The following is an 18,404-nucleotide window of genomic DNA, read 5'->3' as shown; positions in this document are numbered from 1 at the left end:
ACTGGAGATTAGAACTTAAAACCTGTGAATTTTGAAAGGACATAATTCAACTTACAACATGCAGTTAATGTTTTTGTTAAATAAGGTTCAGTTTAAGTAACTGAAACACACAAGAGATTTCAGATTTTATTCACTTGGAAGGAAAAGATAAATGGATATTAATGGTAGCAACTTTTTCTGTTTCATTTAGTGTGCGAAATCCACTGAAAGTACATATGAATAAATCCTCCCAAGCCAGGCCATGCTGGTAATGAATGAGTCTGTAGTAGAGGCTGGGGACATGAGTTTAAAGAGGACAAATTGTACTTGTCTGGGAAAGTACTCACCAAGATCTAAACTAATCCATCCCCTCCATTTTGAATTTACCTTTTAAATTGCTTGGCTTGGCTTCATCCTTGAAGAATACATTTCCTATTAAACCGTTCGCTTTTCACCCTACCATTTAGGATGTGCTATGTACTGATGTGCTCTTTTCGATTATTTCAAACGTTGCCTCATTTAACGAAGAAGCTACCAGCTGGAGTGCTCAGAACCTGTGTTATTTCACCTATACAATGAACACTGGGGACTAAATTACCTTCAAGGTCCCTTTTGGCTTTTAATGATCTGTCATCCCATAGTAAAGTACATTATTTTTAATATCCTTGGATCTTAAACACTGACAATAAGTGTTTAAGAACTAGCTTGTTTTTTGTAATGCAATTGGCAGTGTCTGATGTTTGCTAGATGTCAGTGATAAAGCAAAGGAGGTAGGGCTGAGTTACTGCTTTGCGAATACTTCAAAATGAATAGTGACTCATCAGTAGAAAATACTTCAAAATATACATTTGCAATTTAAAATTTTACCCTTGTGTCTAAAGAGACAACTATAACTTGTTTTTGTTGTTGTATGAGTGTTGTCAGAAATATGATACAGGCAGTTTTAAAATCTCTTTAGTAAAGCTACCTCTCTGGTTTCTACTTTGCAACAAGAAGGGAAGAACTTTGATAAAAACATACAAACATTATGAATATAGTTGCACATCTCTGTTATTATCTTCAGTGCTCCCGGGTTTTTTGACTATATCAAAATACTTCCTCAGTGAACATCTAAATAAAAAGAGAGAAAAGTTTACAGTATGCCTAGATGTTACTCAGGTGTATCTTGCTTTGCATAATTGGGAAGTCTTGGATAATAAGTCACACTTAAGTGACAGAATCTTCTTTAGTAGAAATAATATGGTGTATTCTGTAATTCCTAGCACATAGGTTTGATACATGTTTGAATTGTGTGACTAATCAACTCCCCCGATCTTTTTGCTTTGTAAGCATGCTCTTTGTGTTAGATTTATTTATATCTGTATCCAAGCATTTGATAACAGGGAAAACAGTGCTTCTCAAATTTTAATGTTCTTAAGAATCAGCTGGGAATCTTGTTAAAATGTAGATTCTGATTTAGGTGGTTTGGATTGGATTCTTAGCGGGCTTCCAGATGCTGCAGCTAGTACTGGACTCAAGAACCCAATTTGAGTAACAAGGATATAAACCCAGGTCCAATGTAATAATTTCTCTGCATCCTATGGTAGTAATGTTTTCCATGTTACATGTACATGATACACAGTTTCTACCGTCCTCTCCTTTTGTTATTATTACAAAGTTAGGTGCATTGTAGAAATTATGGAGGGTGGGGAAAGGTGGTGATCCTACGTTGTCAGAACCATTTTTGGCATTTAAAAAATGTATTTATAATATAAATATATTTTCACAAAACGTGGTTAATTCTATGTAAACTTCTTTGATATTCTGCCATATTATTTAATATAGTGTGAATACTCTTCCATATCACTTGTTAACATTAAAAATAAAAGTACCAATTATTTCACCAGCAAAAGATGGTTTTATTTGGGAATTGCAAGTGGGACAAGCAAGCTACACCAAAAACTGTAGGCAAACCTGCAGAACAAAGGAGAAGCAGGCTCTTTTATAGAGGAAAGGAGGGAGTTGGGAAGGCTCTTATAAACAAAAAGTTTACTCCAATGGAGTAAACTTGGATTTGGAAGTATAGTGGCTTCTCATTGGCTGGGCTGTTGCCAGGGGAAAGTTGTGACTGTCTCTCATGGGCTGGCCTGTTCCTCTTACTGGGATAGTGAAATAGTATCCACATGCAAAATTCCTAACTTCTTTTTGGATTTCTAATTGATGAAGAGTGATAGGGCATGAGAGCTAGTTCCCCTGCCAACCTCCCTACTCCATTTTAGTGAGGTTTCCTTTAATTAATATTCACACAGTAAATGATGTTCTGTACATTTTTACTGAATAAACTATATAGTAAATGAAGTAACACTATTTAATCGTTTGTCATCTTAAAACATTGATTTAGGTTATTTACAATTTATTGCTGTTATGAAAGTGTTTCATCGAACATCCTATATGTATATCTTAGTTAACTTGAGTTTTTATTTTTATAGGAGACATTCCAATTCCAGGCTGTTGGTATATATGTGCATCTCCTCAGGCAAAAGTGAAGGATGTTTTTTGGGCCCTCCTCATAGATTGTCTCTTCATTTATGAACCAAACCCAAATTTGCTTTGGTGCTAGAAAAACTGACTTTTATGTGGACAAAAGACATCAACAGAAACTACTATAAACAGCAGTTTGTTTAAAATATGAGGAGGATGCATTTTGGAAGCCTGATAACTTTAGAGTCAGATTAAGGGGATTATTCAGATCAAAAATTGATTACATTTATTGCTAGAGAGTCTGATGCAGTTACTCATGGTTCCCAAGGATTCTTGAGCTGGGTTAATGTGGTCAAACTCTGAATGCCTCACTACAAAATGACTTGGGTCCAGTGAAGTTTCATGAGGGTTAAGAATATTTCAGGGGTCCTTAATAGTTTGGTTTTTGTTTTCTGAAGTTAGATTATTTTATCTGACCTTTTCAGTTTCTCTAAATTTTGTGTTCTGTACATGTGATGTTTGACTATACCATTGACTGTTACTGAAATTCAGTATTATATGACACCCCCACCTGCACTGAGGTGCACTTAGCTTACTGATTTTTATACTAAAAATGTAACATAAAGATTATTTTGAAGATTTGAATAAAGTGGTTCAGTTGCATTACAAAAAAAAAAAAAAATTGCCTTCCTGAAAGATTATTCCACTTTCCACTTAGGCCCAGAGTATAAGGGTGCCTCTTTTAATGGAGTCTAATTACATCAATAAAGAGGATAACTGAGGCTATCTTATTTTTGTTGGCAGCCATTCTACTAGGCTCTACAGATATAACCATGAGTTTGTGAAAGCGATCAATACCATTCAGAAGTCTTGGACTGCAACCACATACACGGAGTACAAGGCTCTCACCCTGAGAGACATGATGAGGAAAGGCGGTGGCCGGAGAACCCCACGGTAATAAAGCATACTCCTTTATTGCGAATAAAGGTATTTGTGTTCAACGCCACCCTCCTTTCCAGCCTGCTGTCCCTGGTTTGCCCGCCATTTTATTGATCATTGCAACTTACACTTTTTAGGTTATCTTTGTTCCACCCGTCTCCCTCTCCTTTCCATAGATCTTCTGGTGCTCTCCAAGTCCTATTTCTGGATCTTGCTTTCACAGCATCTGCCACTTCCATCATTCCCAGGCCATTTTCTACATGCCGGTCTAGGGTTTTGTCATTTCTGTGCTGCATTATGGATCAGCCTCCCACCGCCTATCTCTCTCTAGTCCTGTCTCTTGGGTCTCTTTCCCTCCCACAGCCCCCATTCTCAGCCATTCTCTAAAATGCCAGTTTCATCTTCCTGTATCCAGCTATGGTTGTGTCACTGCCTGTTATCTCATGAATACATTTAACCTGGTAACCAAAGCCATGTGAATTTGACCATGCCTGTATTTAGTACCATGACGCGTTTTCAAACAATATGACACACAATTACCAAAATCTTTGCTTTCAGATTACCTCCATTCATGCCTCTCCCTTTGCTTCAAGTACCCCTCAACTTACCTACAATAACTGTGAGATTTGTCACCTGTAAAAATCTCAAAACCCTCTCTGTTATAAGGTTCAGCAAAAAAAATTGCTTCTTCTTTATCAGTGTACCTCTCCTACCCTCAACCAGAAGTGACACTTCCCATCTTTAGCTTACATGCCCCATAGCATACTTCTTACTTTAGGAAACTGGGTCAAAAATACTTTGAATTTATATAGTCAGGAATTTGGCAGATTTTTAAAAATTTCCTCCAAATGATAGCTGGATCTATCGGAATATATGGTCCCTTAACATGGGTTAAATGGCCAAGGAAATTCCTATGATGCCATACCTTGTTCCAAGAGAAATTCGTATAACTGAAGGGCAGAGAACTAGAAACCAATAGGGAGTCACTGGGACTCAATAAGTTGGTTAGGTAGGTTATTTTCCCCCCTTAGTACATTGAAACATTTTCTAGTTTTCAGAGAATACAGTGATTATTTCCTTAGTATCTATAGAGTTTTGGGTTCAAATTTTATTTGAACAGGCCACTAATTGGTTAACTAACTAAAATGCATTTCTAATTTTTACATTTGCAGACTAATAATCCTAATGCTTTGATATTTTTCAACCACAAGCCTGTATGAAGAATTTTCCTATCCCAACTGATAGCATTCTCTCATTATGCTGCCCCTTTCTCAAAAGAATCTCATACAGTATTGAAGTGTATGCTAAGGAATTTCTAGTCTATGAGATGCTCTGGTTAATGGAAATTAGGAAAAGGGAGCATGTTGTGTCCCTTCTCAGATTTGCTAAAGTGACGGAGTTACACTGTGCATGTGTGAGACAGGAAGTCGAGAACTGTTAAATGAAAATCCAAAGGAGTGTGCGAAGAAGAAGTGTCAGCATTTAAGCCTATGGGCCCTGGAGCTCCCGCCTGAAAGATTTAAGCCTCAGACACGATTGCTTGGCCATGCATCATGGGCCATGCTTCTTATATGTTTGACACTTCTGTCCCTCCACCCAACCACCTTTGTTTTTAGAGCAAGGCTAGCTTTATGAAGGTCTGCTTTTAAGGCTGAGGCTCCATAGAAGTTTAGAGATAGGAGATAGAATTGAGTGAAATGGGAAATACTGAAGCAGACATTGTGGTCTGGCTGCCTGGTTTTTGGTAGTATTTTTGTATATGAATTAGTTCTCTTATAAGAATCCAGTGACATAATAGAATCTCTCAGAGATTTTTAACTTGAGATTTAGGGAGTCATTGAGACTGCCAAAAGTGTAAAAAATGTATTGGGTATGGTTATCTCCCTGAGTTCAGAGGTTTCACCAGATTCTTTTTTTTTTTTTTTTAATATTTTATTTATTTATTTGACAGAGAGAGAGACAGCCAGCGAGAGAGGGAACACAAGCAGGGGGAGTGGGAGAGGAAGAAGCAGGCTCATAGCAGAGGAGCCCGATGTGGGGCTCGATCCCAGAACGCCGGGATCATGCCCTGAGCCAAAGGCAGATGCCCAACGACTGAGCCACCCAGGTGCCCCTCACCAGATTCTTAAAGGATCTAGACCTAAGTGATTAAGAGCCTGTAATGTCTAGTGCATATAATGTATGTTTGCAGTCTTTCCTATCTCACCAATTCCTCTTTCACTGTTCATTTTCACATCATTGAGATTGATTGTCACATTGTTGGTTTTGTCTGTCTGCATTGACAGGTAAACACCATGCCTTATAAGATGGTAGGAAGAAGCAAGTTAACATTTGAGTGCCTCTTTTGTGCCAGATGAGTGCTTAAATAAATGTATCTGCGTCATCTTGAGTCTTCTTAATGACATGGGTGGTGGTGCTGGTAGTTATCATCATAAGAGCTTACTCTATTAAGGATTTGCAGAGACAGGAACTGTTCTAAGCACTTGTTAATCATTACTACATTGAGTTTTTATAATAATCTTTTGAGGTACCTGTGATTATATCCATTTTAAAAATAGGAGTCAGTTGGAGTTTTCTGATGTTAAACTCTTTGACAAATGTCACACAGCTAGTAAGTGGTTAAACCACTTGTAGGAGGTCTTTATGACCCTAAGATACCTGCTCTGAAATTACATTTTGCTGCCAAACTTTAATTCTTTCTTTCTCTTTCAAATTACTTAGTGTATTCTTAAGTATATACAAGACAATTAGTTGATACCTATTGATTGATCAAATCTTTTGGCCTCTCAGTGTGAAATCACAGAAACTAAACATTTCCTTCCAAAATTTGTTCATACCCCAGTTCTTACTTATAAATCTTAAAGGAAGTATCTAAGATTTGTTTCTTGGTTTGTTTCTTCCCCTGCCCTATAAATAGTTTTCATGGTGCATAGCTTTTTTATATACCTTGATTATTATCCAAGTTGTATGTTTTACGACATTACAACTTCTTTGTATTTGTGATTGTAATTGCTCTGTTTCATGTCTCTTAATGCTGTCCTTCATATGGTCAAAGGCCACCTCATGTTCATCTCTGTGTCACATACAGCTTCCGGCAATGTCCCTGGCTTAGTTAATATTTTAGTGAAAAATTGACATTTCTGTATGTAATATGCTGTCTATATTTATAATTTTCAAGGTTATGATGGCTATTAATATGTGGTTCTTTTTTCTCTCCCTCTATTTCATCTCCCTTCCATTATGTCCTAGCCTTGACTTGCATCCTCTCTAAAAGAAGTATCTGCAGGAGGGAACTACTTGGGAGTAGTTGCAGAGGACATGAAGAAGTCCAGATATAATCTTTACCAGTGACTAAATTGGAACCTGGTATAAAGCACAGGATAACCACTGGAAAGTTAGAACAGTGCAGTCTGGCAATGCCAAGTTGAATGAGAAATTCAAATAGTTACAGTATCAGAAAGATACATATTATCAGTATAATAGTGTCCTAACTAAAGAGTTGATAGAGCATAGAAATGAATTTTCCTTGGGGGCTGGTGAGCAGGGGCTGCTGTGGGAGCAGTCCTTAAATTAGAAGTCAAGGAAAAACTCCTAAAGGGATTTCTTCTAAGCAGTGGGCAACAGGCATTTTAGATAAAAGGAGCAGCAGCACAAAGACATGGAACACTGAAGTCATTTAGCAGACTTGGAAAGCTCCCAAGAAATCTAGTGTGTCTAGAGCTGGAATCCTGTTTGTTTTAAATTGCTAATACAGAGAAGCTTGTAGAACGATTTTCTCATTTCCAGACAATGTGTCTATCCATCGTTCCAGGCAACTTTTCTTTTCCTGTCTTACTTTCCAACCATATTGTATAGGTTGCAGTTCAATAATGATGAAGTATTTTCATCTGTTGTTGATGGAGCTGGTCAGTCTACTTTATACTGAGACCTCTAATTTCTGTGCCCGCTTCCCTTCTTTTCCACCTGCCTCACCATCTCTACCAACCATCTTCTGAGTCAAACCTGTAGTTCCTCTCTTTTCTTTGTATCCTTTGTAGGCCATCTTCAACTTCCCTTGTGTCTACTTTCTTGGTCAAAATCTGTTTAAGAAAATGCAGCTATTTAAACATGCTAAAAAGAACCAGGGTCATTTCATAGAAGAAAGTTACTAGTTCCTAAAAAAGAAAAAGATAATGAAAGCCATTGATACATTGCATAATGGACACTCTGTGTAATGGAAACACTGATGGGATAAGTGCTCTTTGTGCCTGAATCTAGATTCTAGGCAGCCAAGTAGTTAAAGTTATGGAATTAAAGGTTAGGAAGTCATCTACTCTATATTGAAGTCAGATGTGTATTTCCATCCCAGGCCCAAACCTGCACCATTGACGGCTGACATACATGAGAAGATGTTACGTTTGCCAGCATCGTGGGACTGGAGAAACGTTCATGGTACCAATTTTGTTAGTCCTGTTCGAAACCAAGGTAAAAAAAGTCTGATTTATTCATTCTGAAATGTTTATTGAACATTTACTGTGTGTCAGGCTCTAGATTCTGGGGATACAGAGGTGCAACAGGCATGACCCACTTTACGGCCAATGGCCACCTCTTCCTTTTGTATACATGACAGACTTGGATAATAGATAATCTCTCCACTGAGCCCAGCATTCTTGAGCATCCTTCTCAAAATACGTTCTAGCTAGCTAATGAAATTAATCAATAATAGGTAAGACACACTCCTCTGCCCTCCCCAGTAGGAGAGACTCGTGTAGAAATTAAGGATTGCATAGAATTAAGATTGGTCTTCTTTCTACAAGTGGTTTGGTGGAATCCTTCTTTGCTACTTGTCCACCCATTCTCCACCTTCCCCTGCCCCTCATCATTTAGTTTTTAATTACTGTAAGAGCCCAGGAAACTGGATCCTTTAAAAATATTTTTTTCTGGTAAAGTAGATTTTTTGAGCTGTGTAAGGACCTTTTTAATTCACTTTATGTCAGAACATGACATATGATGGTAAATATTAACCATGCTTCCTGAATGTCGCCTTGCACAGCCCAGATTTACCAAGAGTATCACTCTAATTGCATTTTACCCATTATATTTGGAAATCTGATCCACTATGAGTTGATTTAATAACTCTTCCTCTAATAGTACTCGATAGCAAATTATCTTATTATCCTAAATTTTAGCCAACAATGACTTGGAGAATCATTTATACCATACTCAGGTTTATTACTTCTAAGCTCATTTTGAAAATAATTATAGTACGCATGACTGATTTGTTACTATAAAATAGGTGTAGTATTTGCTCTCTGGAAACATTCTGATTAGTGTCTCCTGAGAGGATTATAAATTAATAACACCCAAAGATAAATTGTTGTCCTTCCCTTTTCCTAGAAACTCCGTGATAATGAGCCCCTCTCACTCCTCAGTGTTCACCCCCAGCCCTTCAGTTCCATGCTCACTGAATTCTTGCCAAGCGTTCTGAATGTGCAGAACTTCCCGCAGGTCTTAGAGCAGCCAGCCAGCCATGTTCCTGTCCTACAGACAGAGATCTCATCTCTTTGTCTTTGCTTCTACAAGTTCTTCTGGGACTCTTCAGCTCTAGAAAACATGTGGATCCTGAAAATTCTCCCTGACCTTTCCTCTCCTGGGGAGGGCTTCTTTGGAAAGGAGGGTTAGGAAGTGAGAGAACTTTGAAGGTAATTGAGGAATGAATGGGAAGTGAAATTAAAAGGTTGATGTTAAAAGAGGATTAAAATTTACTCTGTCATCAAACAGATTCCCTATACATATCTGACAGGATTAAGTAAATAATGCATGTCAAGTGTTGATTATTGAGGGCCTGGCACATGGTTGCTTTTGCTGTATTACAGAGTGTTTATAGAGAATCTAACATGTGTTAACGTTTTTTTTTTTTTTAATGGCTGAGGATATAAAGACTACTGTGGCATGGTTCTCGGCCTAGGGACTTAAGTTCAGCAAGATTTGCAAGCAAAATATTAAAATACAATAGGGTAACTACTTAAGGTGTTTTTAAAATTCACTGGGAGCTTGGGAGAAGGTCAAAAGAGAAGTTTAGTTCCACTCACTTCCCAAAAGATACAATAGACTGGTGACGAGACAATAATCCAGGGGGCAGAAATTAGACTTTTTAAAGCCAAATTCTTTGACATTGGTTTTCTTATACCTTGGCAAAAGCTATTGTCTCTGATGTTCCATATTGTTTGAGTGCTATAAATATGGTTTTTACAGACAAGGGCAATTTTTAAAGGTTCCTCTTTTGACTTCCTTTTGGTTCTTTACTTTAGGTTGGGGGAAAATTAGTTATTTTCTCTTCTTAAAAACAGGGCTTCTTGGAAATTTCCAATCACTTTAGGAACACCAGCGTTCTAGAAAACCCAGAATTCAGAATTACCCAAGTTAAGGGAATTCACAACTTTTCTGTATTCTGAGAGCAAATCAAGATTAATGAAAAAAAGAAATATTGGGAAGACAAATGAGGTTTTACCTTTACACTTGAAAGCAGCTTTAAGCACCAGGCATGTAGCTAGATTTCTTCCAAGTGTAAGGGGGAGGAGAAGCTAGGAAATTGGAAGACTTGGACTTTCTGGGTTCTTCTCTCCACCGTGCTGTCTTTATTTATTATTGTATCTTCAAGAGAGAGGGACAGTGTCTCTCAGGTCACATTAGTTAGGAAATGCAGTGTTTTCCTACTGTCTAAATTCTAGTTCATTTAAGTCTTGTTCTAAATACCATCTGTACCATTAGAGCTGGAATGCAGAGACCTTACATTATCTATTCCATGCTGTTCATTTTACACCCAAGATAAAAAGAAATGTCAGGAAGGTCCAGTGACTTGCCCAGGGTCACACTGCTGAGTGACGGGGTGGGGGTGGAGAAGACCTCCGATTCCTTGTTCTTAACTCAGTGTGTTCTCCCCTATGGGAAGTTACAGCCGAATACAGTTAAACCATGTGAAAATCACATTACCTATTTGAGATTGTGGAAATGTATTTACTGCAGACCTCTGTCTAGGTCAGATCCCCTTATTCTTTATCACGTTGTAGTCTTCTTAAGGGATAATAGTCCTTTTAAAATCTACGTTCTGGTCTTGACTGTTTGAAAAGAGGCATTGATTTCCTTGGCAGCTGACACGTTCTTCCAGGAATGTCAGTGGCTTGGGGAAGGTCATCTCCTTACCTAATTCCCGTGATTTCTGTGTTAACAGCACATTCTGAGTTCTTGGATGAACACGTAGCCTAGCCCTCTCATAGTGCTGGATGGTCAGATGAGGAGGGTTCCATGCATAGTAGCAGGAGCAATTATTTTTATGGTCACCATGGCCCAGGAATGCTGGATGACCAAAATGGGGCCATTTCCAGATTCTTGGGATGTTATTTATTAGAAGACTCATGAAAGGAACAGTGACTTTGTCGGTTTACTGTCACTGATCTAGTTCTTTGACACTCTATTATTTGATGAGGGGTCCCAAGGATAGTGTTACTTGGATGGTTTTTCAAAAACAACATGTGCCAGTTAACTTTGGCCTATTTAGTAACTAGATAATGTAGAAGAAAATTAGAAAATTCTTTAAAGTAGATGCAGACCTATAAACTGAAAACAACACAAGCTGCATTAGGTGACACTTAGCCACTAGCACCTGTCATCTGATAGCTTCGTGACTTTGGACAGGTCATTGCTTCTGTCTGAGTCTCTGTGTATACATTAGCAAGTCCATAGTGTTCTAGATGAATTCAAGATCCTTTTCCAAGCGTTCATCCTGTTCTTCATAGTTTAGGTGATCTCTTGGCAGCAAAAGCAGTCGAAGGATGGATAAATCTGAGGTATTTATAGGGAGAAGTTTCGGGAATATCTGAAATGGGAGAGTTAAAGGGTAGTTGAACTCTAATAGACTCTAGTCCAGGACCCGTGGTGGTGTTGAGCCTCGCCAGAGGGCTCCCAGGAGGTTCTGCCTCCCTTGTAGCTTAGAAACAAGGAAAGGTTGACTGCTTCCAAAGAAATCACTTTTTTTTTCCTGGATGTAAATATGTGTCCTCTTGTTCATAACTTGAATCTTCTTTCTATAAACACACATGGAGTTTCTGCATTGCATCGGGCACGTAGATGAAGAAGGCACATGTCCTATGTAGGCTTAAGGAAATTCATAGTTTAGTTTGAGGAAAATAATATAAGTAATTAAGATAGAGTTTAGGATGTTGGAGGCTGAGCTACAGTGTCCTGGCTTTCATTTGCACTCAGGGAGGAACATGAATTGACATTACCTGGGGAAGGGAAAAACAGGGCCCTGATAGTATTCTAATGCATAATATTCTTTTGAATACTTTTCTCTCTAAGGAAGGCAGTACTAAATTACTAAATTCAGATTTATTAAAGAGAACAAAGGCAACATACTCTTTATGTAGGATGAATTTTTTTCACATACTGTTGTCTATTCTTATTATATGTGCATAAGGGAATGCTCACCATTCAAATAACTTGGTAAATAATATATTAGTACATTGAGTCGCATCAATTATGTATAACTACATTTAATACCAATGTTTTGGCATTGGTACAAGCATATCTCCATGTAGAATTTATATCAATGGTAGAGGTAAAAGAAGCTCTACGGTAATAGAGATATTAAAATTATGTTCATTTTTTTCTAGAATTGTAACAAGTTGAAATCCCAGTTTTATTACATGCATGCCATATTTTCTTAAATGTATGTATGTATATACCTACACCTGTTGAAGAAACACAGAAAAATAATATTATTCATATAAATTACCTCATAATAAAACATTCTTCCTTCCTTTGAAATAGCAGCTATATTCCTAGTATATGCTTCTTAAGTACATGGATTTTGTCTTCACCAGAGCATCCAGGTATTGAATAAAGCAGTTCTCTTTTCCCTGCTCCTCGATCTCCATGTAGCTAACTTTCCATGTTCTTCTTTGCTCTGGGGGACACTTTTCAGGGAACCAAGGCTATACTGCTCTTCCCCTTATTCCCTTAGAACCTGTCTGTTTTCGATTTCAGTACCTCCATCCTTATAGCTTTACTTCCTCATCGGCCACCTTAAATATCCTATCATCCATCATTAGAATGACTCTCTTACCTTTCTTGGACTTTGTTGTATTTCGTCTCCTTGACCGTGGGTAAATTGAACTTTCTCTAATACGCCCATACCTGAGCCATTCTTAGAATTTGTTAAGTATTTAGAAAATGCTCCTCTTGAGGGGCGCTTGGGTGGCCCAGTCAGTTGAGCATCCAACTCTCGGTTTTAGCTCAGGTCATGACCTCAAGGTCCTGGGATCAAGCCCTGCCTTGGCTCTGCACTCAGCAGGGAGTCTGCTTGGGATTCCCTCTTTCTCCCTCTACCCCTCCCCAACGTGTGCATGCTCACTCTTTCTTTCTCTCTCTCTCAAATAAATAAATAAATATTTTAAAAAGGAAAAAAAAAAAGAAAAAGAAAATGCTGCTCTTGACATACCGAAAAGCTCAGCTCACGTGTATCCCTCCATAGTTGTCTCTCAACTGAAAGGCTCCGCGTGCTGTAGACCTATATCACTTCTTCATTATCAAGAACACTGTCAACTGCTTTGCAGAGACTAGAGGATTTTTTGGGTTTCATTTTGTTTTGTTTTGCCTCCTAATATAGTCTCAAGGAAAGCCCCATGTCATAACATTTGCCTTTTGGTGAAAAAGCTGAGATCTTTATGTTTAACAAGGTTAATAGTATTTGTTGACTGAATCTTATATTGGGCTGATCGTTACGAACAACAACAGCAACACTTAATATAAATATATTACTGATTTTTCTATGTTTCTTTGTAAGTGCTTCAAAGTTCCCTCAGGTTACATGTCTTTCCTTTCAATTCCCAGCATCATGTGGAAGCTGCTACGCGTTTGCTTCTATGGGTATGCTGGAAGCAAGAATCCGTATACTAACCAACAACACACAGACCCCAATCTTGAGTCCTCAGGAGGTGGTCTCTTGCAGCCAGTATGCTCAGGGTGAGTGTTGTATTTCAGGCACCGTTTACCTGGGTATAGTTAGCCACTGTTGGCAAAGGTAAAAGGATGCTGTAATAATGAGCACAGTGTCTGTAGTCAGAGCACCTGGGTGCAAGTTCTGGAGATCAAGCCTTATCACTTATTAATGAGTGGGTCTCATGGAATCCACTGCACCATTCAGCAAAATGTCAGTAGTTACTATGTATTAAATGAGCACTAGCTCTTTGGAGCCTTTTATGTACATTATCCAATAACACTCAAAACCCTGAGAAGTAGATATCCCTATTTATAGATGGGGGACAGACATGAAGTTGTTCTATAATATTTTGAAGGCCACATAGCTTCTAAACATTAGAGTTTCAGTTCCAACTAAAGTTTCACTCCAAAACCTATTCGTATTAAAACCACACTAACACTGGTTTCTCTGTAGGAGAAAGTGACAATTCTGTACTTTGACTTTCAGAACAGGCCTCGTGTAATGATGTAGAAAGCCCACTGGCAATTGGTTTAGAGCAAAACATTCTCATTTTAAAGTTTTCTGCTCTCAACCCCAGATTTGGCCACTAGAAAGTGAAACTGCTTAGGAATGATTATTTGTCATTGGACATTTTAGTCTTTCTGAAATATTTATTATTAAACACCAACAGTATGACTTCTAGGGACTGAGTATCAAAGACAGTCCTTGCCCCCATGAAGCTTAGACTGAAGTGAGGAAAGTAGAAATTAAGTAATTAAAGGGACATTGAAGAAAAAATACAGGATTATGAATGTGCATAGTACGGCAAGGACTAGAGGAGGGTGATGGGGACCTGATTTAGACCATTTTGCAGAAGGTGGTCAGAGAAGACTTCCTTCAAGAGCACCACGTTGTGGTGTCTGTGTCTGGCTATTAATGGTGACAGTAGCCAATCTTTATTGCTTTTACGTGAAGTAGCTAATTTAATCCTACAAGGAAGGTTCTGTGCCTACCTATAGATAAGTGTACAGAGGGTACAGAGAAGTTAAATTCTTCCCACAGTTTAGGGTTTGAACCTACATGGTCAGGCTTCAGAGCCTCCCCACTTGACCACTGTGCTATAGTTACCTTCCACACCAGGTGCCAGATAACTGTCTGTTCATGAGAAGGGGATGAGAGGACAGGTAGCTAGATGGCTATGGACGAATAAATGAAGTCTCATTTAAGCTAAGAACAATTCCGGAACAACTCCTGAGTGTAAAAAAGAATTAATGGAGTAGAAAAGAAAGAAAGAAAAAAAGGAAACGGGACCATTTATTTTGTGCCCCTTTCTACTACAAGGGTAATAACTGTGTGTTATTCCTCCTCAGGCTGTGAAGGTGGCTTCCCGTACCTCATCGCAGGAAAATACGCCCAAGATTTTGGGCTGGTGGAAGAGGCCTGCTTCCCCTACATGGGCGCTGATTACCCGTGCAAACCGAAGAAGGACTGCTTCCGTTACTACTCCTCTGACTACCACTACGTGGGAGGTTTCTATGGGGGCTGCAACGAGGCCCTGATGAAGCTCGAGCTGGTCCATCACGGGCCCATGGCTGTTGCTTTTCAAGTCTATGATGACTTCTTCCACTACCGCACGGGGATCTACTACCACACGGGCCTGCGAGACCCTTTCAACCCCTTTGAGCTCACGAATCATGCCGTTTTGCTGGTGGGCTACGGCACAGACGCAGCCTCTGGGATGGATTACTGGATTGTTAAAAACAGCTGGGGCGCTAGTTGGGGTGAGAATGGTTACTTCCGGATCCGCAGAGGAACCGATGAGTGTGCCATTGAGAGCATAGCCGTGGCAGCCACACCAGTTCCTAAATTGTAGGGTACAGTTCCCAGCCTTTCCTGCTGACCACCAGCGGTCATGGAAGGGGATTCGTTTATTCACAGACAGGAGACTTTTATAGCAGCAGGAGATTCCAGATAGATTCCTATGAAGATTTTGCTTTTAAAATTAAAATTGCCTTTGATTGGAATTGACCTCTGGCCTACTTTACAACTCTGCAGTAACAAGATGCAGGATTTTGTTAATCATTTGTAATTCAAATATGTTACATTTTTCAAAGTCTTTGTGAGAACAGACTTACTTTTAAATTGTAAAAATCACGAGAGGAGGGGTCTGGGTCATTCAGTCAGTTGGACATCTGCCTTTGCTTCAGGTCATGATCTTAGGGCCCTGGGATCTCGCCCCAGGTCAGCTCTGCACTCAGCGGGGAGTCTGCTTCTCCCTCTGCTTCCCCCCCACCCCCCACCCACCTTCCTGCTCATGAGCACGCTCTCTCTCTCTCTCAAATAAAATCTTTAAAAATCACAATATGGCAATGATTATTACATTTTTAAAAAGTTTTTCTGTAAGTGTTCAGGTGATATAGATTAGAGAATTTATATGTGTGCTTAACAGGTTTCACCATTGACCCCTTCAGTTAGACTCATGGTTATTACTTACGTAAGTACTTTGAAAACAAAAAGAATTTGAGTGTATTTCAATTAAAAAAAACCCAAACAACTATGAACCTTTATGATAAGGGGTATACTCAAATAATGACTAGCTAATCCTAAAATTATCCCCTGGATATTTGATGAGCCAGAGGCCAAAAAGAGAAATGATTTTTGATAAAGATATGGATATTGGTTAAACTTTCTTTTGGTGTATCTTGCATCTGGAAGTATTGGTCAGCCTTCACTGGGTGAGCATTTATAGCTTAATTAGTGGGAAGTTAGTAGTTTAGATTTGGATAGATCTTTGGGATCTCCAAGGGCTATTTCACGGTGATATGAAATCTCTGTGCTAAGTTAAACAGATGGCATCTGTTAGAAATGTTGTGACAATCAGGAAGATTAGGCGGTCAGAGTTCTAAAACATAAGCAAAACCCACAAGCCTCTTGGAGCTGGTAGGCACCATAGAGCTCATGTGATCTCTTCCTCTCTTTGCATGGAAAGAATGACCAACTTTATAAAGGGCACATGACTTGGGTCAGGTCACTCAGGTGGTAAATGACTGGGTCGGGTTAGAACCGAGATTTTCTAAGTCTAGTTCTCCTTGAGTGCCTTGGACACTGAGTCTCAGTGCTTTCCACCAGAAAATCCAAAATGACCGGAGATACTAGATGTATGCTTGGAAATATCACTTTGACATGTTAAGCATCAACGTTTTGGCTGAAACCTCGTGGACTATATTATGTATTGCAGTTCACTACAATGACGTCTTTTCTCTCCTTGCAGGAACATGCCCCATGTGTATGGTGTGGCTTCTTGGGTGTCCTGGCCCACTGCCACATACCTTTGACTCACCACATGGTGACTCAGAAGCAGACACGCTGAATGACAGGCAGAGCCAGGGCCCTTGTCATGTGGCAGGCCTCCAAGGAGCTATGAATGCTGTCTTAGTCTTGCTTTATTCCTCACCTTCCTTGTTGCTATTGTGAAAATATAATTAGACTTTGAAATCAAGCATAAATTCATTTTCCACTAGAACTTCTAGAGATATTACCGGTTAACTTAACCGATAAGATCTTATTTAACAGGAAAGCAGGAGCTTATCCTCTGGTTTTCCACCTGCATGGCTGTCTGCTGACCCTGAGGGGAGTAAGTCATGAAAATGCAGGGCACCCATGCTATTGCACAATTTCATGAGAGCCCTGGCCAAGCTCGTAAGGAGAATCATTGCTGGTATCATTCATAAAATACTTTAGGAAATATAGAAAGACTACATAGAGGTGAGAACCTAACTGGCGATGGAAAACAATTCTCACAAGCATGATTAGTTGACAAGCAATGGTTTGAGGAGGCCCTAAATTTCCTGACATTACAAGAGGGATTACCCAGAACGAGAACTCAGGTTCCACTGCACTTCAACCTGCATTTATCTGCTATGGGAGTCTGCTTTTCCTTTTTCTAGATGACAGATCACTACTTCATCCCCAGTGGCAGAACTCATTAAAGATGGCGACTGAATGGAACATCACGGTTCCTCGAGCCATGTGATTAACTCTTAAGCTGTAGAAAAAACAAGTTTCGTAATCTAAAACTTGTTTATATTGGTGCTAATAGAACATATAATCAGAGTCTGTTGACAGATTGAGCTCTGCAAAAAATGGAATGGGAACTCTGCCTGAGCTCCCTAAAGACCTATCCAGGAGAACAACAGTGTTGTATGTGTGGAGACACCACCATCCACAAAGGAAAATAAAGTTTTAGCTGGGCAGTCAGGCACAAGCGTGGCATTGACTCGGGTGCCTAGTGCCCGGATCAGCTTTCTGGTTCTGCCTCATATTAGCCATAAAGCCTGAGGCAGTTTCCTTAACCCACGTGTTCTTCAGGTGCCTGAACTGTGAACTGGAGATAACAGGATAGATAACCCTCCCTGTGGAAACTCTCCCTCTGAACCCTTCCTGTCACAATGAAAGACCCAAATGGATTTGCACTTTCCAACGCCATTGTTTGCTTTACTGAAGCTTAAGCCTTTCCCTATCCCAAGTGGGGAAACTGAAGTAGATTCAGACAATGCAGTTTCCCAGCCAGGCAGATTTGCTCACTGACCTCTATTTGACCTCTACCCACTGAAGCCAGGAACTGGATAGACTTGAATAGTAAAGGATACTTGTACCTACTTCATAGAGTTCTCTGAGGATTAGATGTCTTCCTAATATGTAGAGCATGTAAACAGTGCTTAGAACATAGAAAGGAGTATGTAAATATTAGTTATTACTCAAGTCTTCCTTTTCTAAATTCAAATTGTAAAATAATTGTTTGCTATGAGGAGGCAGCTAAGACATGTTCTACTAAAAAGCTCTATGAGAGTAGAGGAGGGGTTTATGAGATTTTTTTTCTTTTAAGGAAGAAAAGAATCTACAGAGGAACACTAGCACAAAGAAACAGAAAAACCTTCAAAAACTTGAGAGAGATAATTTTGATTTTTTTGGTAAAGAGCTGTGTTTTTTTGTTTTTTTAAGATTTATTTGAGAAAGCATGAGTGGGAGGCGCAGAGGGAGAGGGTGAGAGTCCCAAGCAGACTCCGTG

At 39.3% G+C, this 18,404-nt stretch overlaps 1 protein-coding gene across 1 annotated transcript in view; it reads left to right on the top strand.

The window, feature by feature from the left end:
* CTSC (cathepsin C) overlaps positions 1 to 15,357 on the top strand; it is a 34,796-nt gene extending 19,439 nt beyond the window's left edge. Inside the window, exons 4-7 of the mRNA XM_040630951.1 lie at positions 3,244 to 3,393; positions 7,727 to 7,842; positions 13,249 to 13,380; positions 14,707 to 15,357. Of these exons, the coding sequence (XP_040486885.1) occupies positions 3,244 to 3,393; positions 7,727 to 7,842; positions 13,249 to 13,380; positions 14,707 to 15,209 (901 nt within the window). The 3' untranslated portion in view covers positions 15,210 to 15,357. The remainder of the gene's footprint in view (positions 1 to 3,243; positions 3,394 to 7,726; positions 7,843 to 13,248; positions 13,381 to 14,706) is intronic.
* The last annotated feature ends 3,047 nt before the right edge of the window (positions 15,358 to 18,404 follow it).

Source organism: Ursus maritimus, unplaced genomic scaffold, assembly GCF_017311325.1.
Source record: "Ursus maritimus isolate PB19 unplaced genomic scaffold, ASM1731132v1 scaffold_16, whole genome shotgun sequence".
NCBI classification, from domain to species: Eukaryota; Metazoa; Chordata; class Mammalia; order Carnivora; family Ursidae; genus Ursus; species Ursus maritimus.
The sequence above is the reverse complement of the archived record's forward strand: the minus strand, read 5'-3'. Positions and strand labels throughout refer to the sequence as shown.